Source organism: Oratosquilla oratoria, chromosome 26 (assembly GCF_046742065.1).
Source record: "Oratosquilla oratoria isolate Oo_2021 chromosome 26, ASM4674206v1, whole genome shotgun sequence".
Lineage (NCBI taxonomy): Eukaryota > Metazoa > Arthropoda > Malacostraca > Stomatopoda > Squillidae > Oratosquilla > Oratosquilla oratoria.
The window spans coordinates 32,128,069-32,138,898 of NC_134802.1; the positions used below are offsets into that span (position 1 = coordinate 32,128,069).

Below are 10,830 nucleotides of genomic sequence, written 5' to 3' on the forward strand. Positions count from 1 at the left end.
GCTTTCTTCATAGTCACCACTCCAATGCTCATCTCAGTCACCAAGGTCTGCATTGCCTTGCCTGGACCTTGCCACACCTTTTTTTCCATCTTCTCAATGAATTTCATTGTGTGGATAGAGTCGGAACACCTGCTATGATCCTTCCTGCTAGCCACTGCTTCCACATCTCTAATGCAATTCTCCAGCTCACATCTCACTGCCTTCAGAGTATTCAAGGAGCACTGAGCTGCAGCTAAGCTTTCTGATTTTTTTTAATCTAGTATGATACATAATGCAGATCACTCTCTTTCAATATTCTGGTGCTTTCCAGTTGTCCATACTCTCTAGCTCTCACACCCACCAATAGTACACAGAATCAGCTCTCCATTGCACTTTACTGCTACAGTATTAAATCCTTCAAATGGTTCTGAAATGACAGAAGATAAAATATTATCAAATTTATCCCAAATACCCTGTATATGTGTGTGTATATACATACATATGTATACCAAGGCTTTTACCCCCGGACAAGGGAGGTAGCCAAAAAGGAAAGGACATAAAATCATTCCCACCCATTCCATCCCTGAATACACTCCACACCCCTCCACCCTCCCTCTCATCTTTGCACCTGCTGGATGATGGGTCATCCCTGCACCTTGTCCACTGCCCTGGGTCAGAAGCAGTGTCGCAAGACACAGCACATCCACAGCAAGGCTGCTTCATGAAATCGGCGACCCCCCCTCTCCGTCCCCCCCCATGCATAAAGGAGAAGACGGGGAGAAATCCCTTCAGGGTGCGTCAAAATTTGCTCACACATACTACTTCACCCCCCCATCCCCCTGCCCATTCCACCTCATGCATCACAACATCATCCATATACAACCATTCTCCATTCACCCCTGTCTTCTGTCCTCTCCCATCCTTCCTCAACAGACATTCCCCTCTTCCCCAAAGCCCCCTTCACCCCATCCATCCACCTCATCCTAGGACGTCCCCTCATGTTCACTCCCTCCACATCTGCCTTCCATACCTCTTTTACTAGTCTTTCTTCACTCATTCTTTCCATGTGTCCAAACCATCCTAATACTCTTTCATCAACCCTATCTCCCAACCCCCTTTCCACCCCTGTTCTCCTCCTTACCTCCTCATTTCTCATTCTATCCAGCCTAGTAACCCCCACCATACTTCTCAGACACCTCATCTCAAACACATTCAAACTCCTTCTCTCTTCCTCTCTTATGTTCCATGTTTCTGCCCCATACAGTGCTGTTGGCACAATCACTCCTTCATATAGTCTCCTCTTAGCATCCATTCCCAAATGTCTATTCCTCATTACACTTTTTAATCCACCAGGGCATTTACTCGCTTCTCTCAATCTACATTCTACCTCCACCTTCACTCCACCTTTTCCTGCCACATTTGCACCCAAGTACTGTATCTAAAACTATTCACTTCCTCCAGTCGCTCTCCCTTAATGCTCACTTCCAGACTATTGCCACTTTCACCCCTTGTACATCTCATCACCTTACTTTTACCCACAAGGAGGGAGTTACAAAGTGTGCAAAGATGGTGTGTGGAACAAGAAGGACAGGAGGAAATAGAAGGAAGGGTAGTGAATGGTGGGATGAGGAAACAAAGAAGGTTGTAGAAGAGAAGAAGCGAGCTTTCATGGATTGGTTACAAAATAGGACGAGGGAGTCATATGAGAGGTACAAAGAAAAGAAAAGAGAAGTAAAGCAAAAGGTAAAGGAGGCAAAGAGGAGAGCAGATGTGAAATGGGGTAAGAGTATGACAGAAAATTTTGAAAGTAATAAATAGATGTTTTGGAAAGAAATTAAGAGAGGAAGAGGAGGCGAATCAAGTAGAGAAGAAAAGGTAAAAGGTGCAGATGGAGAGTGAGTGTATATATATATATATATATATATGTATATATATATATATATATATATATATATATATATATATATATATATATATATATATATATATGTATGATATTGGATTTCATTGTATAAGATTCTCTATTACCCAATGCAATAGCGTTTGGATGATATGACAGTGTAGCAGTGTGAAATTTAGAACATGGGCATGGAAACAGATTCCACATGTATATGCCAAAAAGTAATCATGAAATTTATAATTGAATCCACATTACATGTATTGTTTTTTTCACTGTGAAAGCCTCAGCTAGTAGCTTATGTGCAATATTTAGTATAGCCTTATTTTTTTTCTCTATTTCTGATATATCTGTTTGATAAAATTTCCGTAGATGGAAGCAGCATTCTTATGGTATAAGTAATTTTTAATAACTTCAGCGCTGAATTTAGACAAGGAGACACCTTGTCTAAAAAATAAACCTCAATTAATTCTGAGGCCTTTGTGAACTGTAAGGACCCCAAACTGTAACTTCTTCAGCTGGTACCTAAATCTGCAATGAGTAACATATTAGAATATGAGAAAAAAGGAGACTGCATGAGACCATAAGGCCTACACTGCAGGTGTTTATATGCTCTCCTCATTCCTGGCATTATGAGAGAATATATATGTGTGTGTGTAAATATCATTTTGATGTGTTCACTTTATTTCAGACCTCCTATATGACATGCAAATTATGAAAATGTAACATGGAAGATTTTCTTATTCTTTTTAACATGAATTACATACATTCAAGATGATACAATAGTGCATCCTACTGTACCTACACACACCTATACAGATATATTGTAGAGGTGACAAATGGATTGCCACAGAGCTTGGTCCTGGCACCAGTATAATATTCCCAATATACATGGATTGCATGATGGATGTAGTAAGCAGCAATGTTAATTTATTTACTCGTGAAAAGAGTAAAAATTAAAGATGATTGTAAATTGCTACAGGGAGACTTAGGTAAGGTTTACAAATAGATCCAGAAATAGAGGATGAAATGGCAAGAGATGCAAAATTGTTGGAAATGGGCAAAAGCAATATCATCGTGGGGTTTTGCCAAACTATTCCATTCATCTGCCAATGACTCCCTTTGGATGTCATAGGGTCAATACATCATACACATTATGATACATATCTGAAATGTACATAATGTCTCCTAATTTACTGCATTTGGATTTTGTGAAAGTTCTTATGTATATAACTTTTATTTACTTGTCCAATAGAAATTTATAGTGACAGTTTTGTACTCTTAAGTTTAACATCCGTAATCTCTCATTTCCAAATCATTTGTAGTGATTAGAAAAACATATATATATATATATATATATATTTCTTTGTCTTATTTCTAATATAAAAATTAATTGAAATTTACAGGGGGAAACCCATCCTGTATTCCAGTCCTAAGACCTGCAGAGAAGGCTATTGTTCAACTCATAAACCCTGGGGTGGTCTATGGTATTGCCGATTACCTGGAGACAGAAAGTGATAGTGCAGTGGTCTTGGAAACTTGTGAGTATTGTTGTATTTCCAAAGCTTTAAGAAAATATATTTCAATGAATGTGGGATTATAAAGGTGTTGCATAGTAATGCTTGTGTCATAAGTACTTCTTATATTTTTGCCTAAGTGCTGAAGAGATAGAGGATCCAAGTACTAATGAATTGGATCCAAGTTTGACCCCAAGCTGAGCTCAGGCTGTGCAAAAAATGTGTACTCTTTTGCATTTCCCTATGACGATTTGTTGTAGGTTGTAGGGGGAAAAAGCCTTCGGTATACGTATGTATGTATTGTAAAGAAAAGGGAAATACCACAGTAGAAATAAACACATAATAATGATTCGAAGCGCTGTCCTTGGCATTGTTTTTGATGTACTGAAATTATTAATAAGATCATCCTTTTTTATGTGATATAGGTTTCATTATTAACATGTCACTTTTGAAAAGTAATATTTTGCAAGTTCCAGCAGATGTGAACATATGTCACCTATTAGCTTGTTTTCATGTTTCATACTTGACTGAGAGTGATCAGTGATGGGTACCTGCAAATGATGGTCCTGAGAGATAGACATCAGAGAGAATTGTCTCCCTGTGGCTTGTCTTCAAAACCTGTGTGTACCTTCACCTCTATCCGGAGCCATAGCCCCAAGGTGCTGACACTAATTGTCTGGACTGGGCCCAAGATCTCTCTCCATCAACTTCAAACCATATTTTCTCCATTTTTTCACATAAAAATAGCTGACAGCTGGTGACCGTTCCCCACCTTCTATTTCTATAAACCAGTGACATAGAAATAGTCCTACACTGATACAACATAGATAACAGTCTAATGTTCTTTTTTATAGAGATCTATGGGAGATCCCATAGACCATTATCATTTGCTTTGTATGTCTCCAGTCATTGAAACAAAGACAACAATTATTATACTTGGCTAAGACTGTATTATAATGAATATATACCACTTAGGAACTGCACATTAAGATTGCAACTCTTTTGTATCACACAGGTGGAACAGCAGCAATTGGTGAGGATCCAGATGATCCACTTCCTGCTTATGATCCCACTGATGAAGCAGATACATGCGAGTCCAAGAAATCACAGCTACCCACATCTGATAGAGCCTCACCAGTGTCTTCTTTTGGTTCCAGGAGGCAAAGCAACGGCTCAAACAGAAATCCACTTCTAGTAGCACCTCAAATGTTGGAGATACAAGAAGGAATCTTGAAAGAAGTCCATGAACACTGTACTGACCTTCAGAGTCAAAAAAGAGCATTGAATAGTATAAGTCAGTCTTTAGTATCCACAACAGGCAAAAACTCAAGCAAGTGTCCACCTACAGTAACCCCACAGATGCTAAAAATACAAGAAGGGATCCTAGAGGAAGTCCGTGGACTTCGTACTGACCTTCAGAATCAGAATAGATCATTGGACAATATAAATCAGTCTTTAATTTCATTAACAGATGTCATCAAAGATGCATTAATGAAGATGAAATAAGGATTTAACCCTTTATGGATCACATATTTCTTTAAGCCAAACTATAGTCTTTAAAAGTGCCAAATTCCTCACAGTAGACTATAACCCCAATGCTGTAGTGATGTACATCTGTTTGTACCTTATTCAATTGAGAGGTGAATTCTGTTTTCCTCCAGGTCTGTTCCTTCACCGAATAAATTTGTTGAGTATTAACCACTTCGGTATGGTAACGCCCACGTAGGTGTCATGAGGCACATGGGTACATGAGAATATCGGAGTCTTGATTATATATTTTTTTGTAGTTGTACATGAGTTATCCTCAGATTCTGTGAACTGGTTCTGTGTTTATTATTACTCGGAGTAAAAGAGAACAAGTAATACAGCAGTGACTTTATATTCTATAATGCGAGTAGGGTGATGAATCGTACATATGGCAACCGATGCTGCATTCGAGAATTTGACTTGTACTGAAGTGGTTAATCAGGACAAAAGTTAAAAGTATCTTACCAGAGCAAAAAGGTGAAAGAGTTAAAATTGGAATGGAAAATTAGAAACATGAAACATAAGATAGAAAGAATTTAAATTTGTTTGAGATGAAATGCAAGAGAAGTATAGTAGGGGTTACTAGGCTGGATAGAGTGAGAAATGAGGAGACCAGGGGTGGAAAAGGAACTAGGAGATAGGATTGATGAAAGAGTATTGGGATGGTTTGGACACAGAAAGAATGAGTGAAGAAAGATTAGTAAGAGAAATGTGGAGGGAGTGAACATGAAGGGGCAATCAAGGATGAAAGGGATAGATGGGGTAAGTGGAGAATGGTTGTGTATGAATGATGTGATGCATGGAAGGGAGTGGGTTGGGGGTGAGGGAGTACATGTGAATGATATTTTGACGCAGCCCAAATGGATTTCTCCCCATCTCTTATTCTGCATAATGGGACAGAGAGGAGGGCTCACCAATTAAATGAAGTTGCCTTGCTGTGGATGTGCTGTGTCTTGCTACATTGCTTCTGGCCCAGGGCAGTGAGCAAGATGTAGGGATGACCTGTCATCTAGGAGCCAAGAAAAGAGGGAGGGGTGGTGAATATGAGTGGAGTATGTGGGGATGAAATGGGTGGGAGTGGATTTATGACTTTGGCTACCTCTCTTGTATGGGCCTTGATGTGTGTATATATATATATATATATATATATGTAAGTATATAAAGAATTTTTTTAAAACATTCATGGGCCTGAGGATTACCTATGAGCTAGATGAAATCACCTGGTATAAACCAGAACAAAATCCTATGGTGCTCTGAATTTGCCCCAGTAATCCTTAACTTTTAGAATACAATGATACCGACAAGCTGGTATACAAAGAAGCCAGCATTGGTGTCCTGATTATATTTATTTTTTAACTGTGGCTGAGTGACCCCATATTCACTTTCCAGGCTTGATTGCATTTTCTGTGGTTGTTAATATTCAGGGTGAAAGAGAATGTGTATAATGGTTGTAACTTTATATTTTATAATGAGTATATTGTGAAGCATCATCATACATCAGGCAGCCTAATCAGGCGTGGATCCAGGAATGTTATTGGGGTGGGGGCTGAACCGATAAGCGATAACCGATACTTGAAACACGCCGATATTTTAACCCCAACAATAATGCTGTTGGCTTGGAGATTGGTCCAGAAACCTAAGTCTGTTTTGCTCATAATTGTATGTAAAATCATACATAATTCACAAATATAATTCAAATCATAAATTTGCACTAAAAAGTGTTTATCCAAGGAGAATCAAACTCAAGATGAGTGTACCATACTTGGGGCATGGGGGGGGGGGGTGCTTATATCCGTGCCTGAGCCTAATATGTTCATGGGTATTCAGCTTGTATTGAAGATGTTAACTTGTTAATTTGGGAAGAGACATTTTAATTGCTCTTAAACATCAGTAATGAATACTTTGTCATTTATTGATATAATCATCATCATGTGATTTCATTTGATAGTGTGATCAAGAGTATAATAATGAATTTCATTTATTGATGTGAACATGATATTCACCCAATTTAATTTATTACTATAAGCAGGATATTCATGGGCGATTCATTATTGGAATGATCATAATCATAACATTGGTTCACTTAGAATGATCATTAGCTTATTTCTTTGCTTATATGCATGGGTATATTACACATTAGATGTGAGTGACCCCATTTCTACCAAGGGGAGGGAGGGGTCATGTGCAGTTGGATAAAATAACTTGGTAGAATTAGATGAAAAGGATAAACACTTATTACAGAAGGGATAAATAAAGAAAGGTTTACTTTCTCTGATGCCAAAGGAATCGTGTACAGCTGAATAGAATAGTCTGATAGTAGTTCAACTGAAAAGGCAAATGAGTCTCTGTATGGAAGTGGTTGATGCCTCTTTTACTATTTTTATAACTTTTGGAGTTATTTCTCCCTTCAATGACTTATGGCCAATCTAGTAGATGTTGCCAAATACTTAGGTGCTATGGGTTTCCTCCAAGAGAAATTTGGGGCATTAGATAAATTTATTTTAGTAATGTTATTTGTTGTTGATTTTGATGCATATTGTATATAATATGCGCACACACACAAAAAAAAGAACATTTTCTCATGTATAGGGGATGGCCAAGTAAGTGTATTTGCACTTTATGTCCATCCATAGGGATCAATGATGGGTGCCAACATGTGGTGAACCTGCCTATTTTCAAATCCTGTTAACCCCTTCACCTCCATGTGGAGGTGCAACCCTGAGGGGCTGACACTTGGTCACTGGACTGGACCCCAAGATCTCTATTAACTTCAGCTGTATTTCTTGCACCATTTTCATATATGGAGAGCTGGCAACTAGCAGCTGCTCTCCTTCCCATACCATTTTGAGCTGATGACACAAAAACATATTGACATAACACATGCAACAGTCCAGACTTTCTTCCTAGACCTGTTAAAGGTTCCAAGGACCATCACCAGCTGCTGTGAGTTTCTACTTAGTGAAACTTGAGGAAATGATTGATTAACCCGTAAAAAAAAAAAAAAAAAAAAAAATTGTTGCCCTTTTCATCTTAGCAGCTTGTGGATGAAGGCATATATATATATATATATATATATATATATATATATATATATATATATATATATATAGACACACACACACATGTATGTAAAGAATGAGTGAAAATAAGATTAACAAAAGAGGTGTAGAAAGCAGAGGTGGATGGAGTGAGACAACTGAGAATGAGATAAAAGGGGTGAGGGGGCTTTGAGCAAGAGAGGAGTGTCTATTGAGCAAGGGATGGAGAAGGCAGGGGATGTGGGTGAGTGGAGGATGGTTGTATATGAGTGATGTTTTAATGCAACCCAATGGAATTTCTCCCTGTTGTCTTCTCTATTTTCCGCATGAGGGGAGGGGGTTTGGCTGTGGGGGTGAAGCGGTTTTGCTGTGAATGTGCTGTGTCTTGCTGCATTAATTCTGGCCTGGGTGGTGGGAGGGAAACCAGGGCAACCCTTCATTTATGGAGCTATGATGGGAGGGAAACAAGTGTGGTGTGGTGTGTGCCTTGACTTGGCTACCCTCATATACTTTAAGGGAAAGAAACCCTTTGTGTATATATATATATTATATATATGTATATGTATACATATATATGTATATGTATACATATATATGTATATGTATACATATATATGTATATGTATACATATGTATATATATATATATATATACACCCACTCCTCGTTTAACGACCTACTCTGTCAACGACAACTCGGAGTAACGACGGGCTTTATGACAGACCAATATTTGTTTAACGTAAATCTCCCGAAGTTACGACGTCGTGTACGATAATTAAGTTGGCTGAGGCAAATTTGTATGATGTTATAAATGAACTTGTACGGTGGATATTAGCTGTGAGGTAAAGTGTTCTGAAGCTTAGGTCTACATTACCATCCTGCAAGCTGGAAAAACTACCTGGGGATATGTACCGGTAGTGGTAAATTTTTAGTTTCGACCAAGGGCGCAATATAGCAATAGAAAATTAATTATTAATTTGGTAAATTATAATGTATCAACGTAATATGCAATTTTGTGAGCGGAAATAAAAAAAAAGGTGCTAAAACAAATTTCGTAAGTAACGAAGTCATGTCGGACGAATGGTACACCATGTTATGATAGATGCCGATGTCGAGGAAATGAAAGGATGATAAATTCGCCTAACTTAAACTTAACTACCTAACCTGTGTTTGATAAATCATTACCTGCAAATTAAATGTCATCCGGCTCGTCCTCGTTGTCGTCGTCGTGAGAGACGTTGGCAGACGACAAGATGGCGTCCCGAACCTATGCTACCGACTTCGTTCATTAGCATATTTTCTTGTAGCATGGTATTTTTTACTTTCATTTCCGCCTACAAAATTGCATATTACGTTGATACATTTTATTTTACAAAATTGATAATTAATTTTCTATTGCTATATTGCGAAACTAAAAAATACCCCGGTATTCAATATGGAATGTCAGCATACGCGGATTTGGTCATATACGGTAATTTCGGGAACATAACCACCGTAAATAAACAGTAAATAAAGCTTTAATGTACTGTATAAAAGAGGGAAATACACGAAAATAAAGATACATGTATTGCTGGACATTGTACATACAGTAAATGTACGTATATGTATACACTTTCGCTTAACGACCAATTCGGTTAACGACGGCGCGCTGGTCCCAATTGTCGTCGTTAAACGAGGAGTGGTTGTATATATATATATACACCAGTACAGGTACATTACTATCAAGCCTTCATTTTATGGACCTCCATTTTGTGAATTTCAAGAAATTATTGCCTACTCTGTTTTATGTGCTGTTGTATAGCTGTTATACATGCCCACACAGTGAATTTGAGGCTGTTTGTTTACTTATGAACAAGACAAAGCCTTTGGCATTTTATGGACATTTAATCCATGAAATAGGTCACAAGCTTACATATCAATGTGTGTGTATATATATAGTAGAACTTCAGATCTCAACCATAATATATCCCAGAAAAATGTTCCAGAAATGATTTGGTTGAAGATTGAAATGAGTTTACTATTCTGCTGGATACAGCTTTATGAGGGTAATATTTTTCCACAAATCTTTGAATTTTCCACATATTCCATTTTACTCCAATAGTGTTGGTTGTTGAAAACAGAAATTTTGGTTGATTACCGTAACAGAAAATTCTCGAAATTTTCAGTCAAGAACCAATTTGTTCAACTTGTGAGATGTTTGAGAACCGAGGTTCTGTGTATATATATGTTTGACTGTGCCTATGCATTTATTTATGTATTTTATTTGATACATTGTTATAGTTTTTATTTATTTATTATTATTATTAGTTTTTTTTTTGCATCCGACCTAGATATGGACCAAAAGGTCTCCTGTCGGCATGCTCCGCCTTTGTAATCCTTTATATATATGTATATACACATATATAATATATATATATATATATATATATATATATATATGCCTCTTACCTTTGGCTACCTCCCTGGTAAGGGGGAAAGGGCCCTGGTATGTAGATAGAATATTATATATATATATATAGATATATATATATATATATATATATATATATATATATATATATATATATATATATATATATATATATATATATATATAGATATATATATATATATACACACACACACCAAAAGCTTTTCCTCCTTATAATGGAGGTAGCCAAGTCAAGGCATGCACCCACTCCCTCCCATTCCATTCCCATCCACCACCCACCCTTGTTTATATATACTTGTATATTTGATTATATAGTGATCATTAGTATTTTTTATAATGCTCTTGCTTATGCTTAGGAAATGTACAAAAAGATGATTATTTTCAAAATGAATAAGTGAAAGTTATTCAGTTTCTTTTATAGCCTATTACTCGCTTTTCATCT

The 10,830-nt window shown here is 37.2% G+C and overlaps 1 protein-coding gene across 4 annotated transcripts in view; it reads left to right on the plus strand.

The window, feature by feature from the left end:
* The window catches only part of LOC143039446 (uncharacterized), a 20,694-nt gene extending 10,362 nt beyond the window's left edge, over positions 1–10,332 (plus strand). For 3 of the 4 annotated variants that reach the window (XM_076209500.1, XM_076209498.1, XM_076209499.1), the window contains exons 3-4: positions 3,283–3,417; positions 4,409–10,332. In XM_076209500.1, the coding sequence (XP_076065615.1) occupies positions 3,283–3,417; positions 4,409–4,899 (626 nt within the window). In that variant the 3' untranslated portion in view covers positions 4,900–10,332. The remainder of the gene's footprint in view (positions 1–3,282; positions 3,418–4,408) is intronic. The other variant, XM_076209502.1, reaches the window with a different exon arrangement.
* Positions 10,333–10,830: the final 498 nt, after the last annotated feature.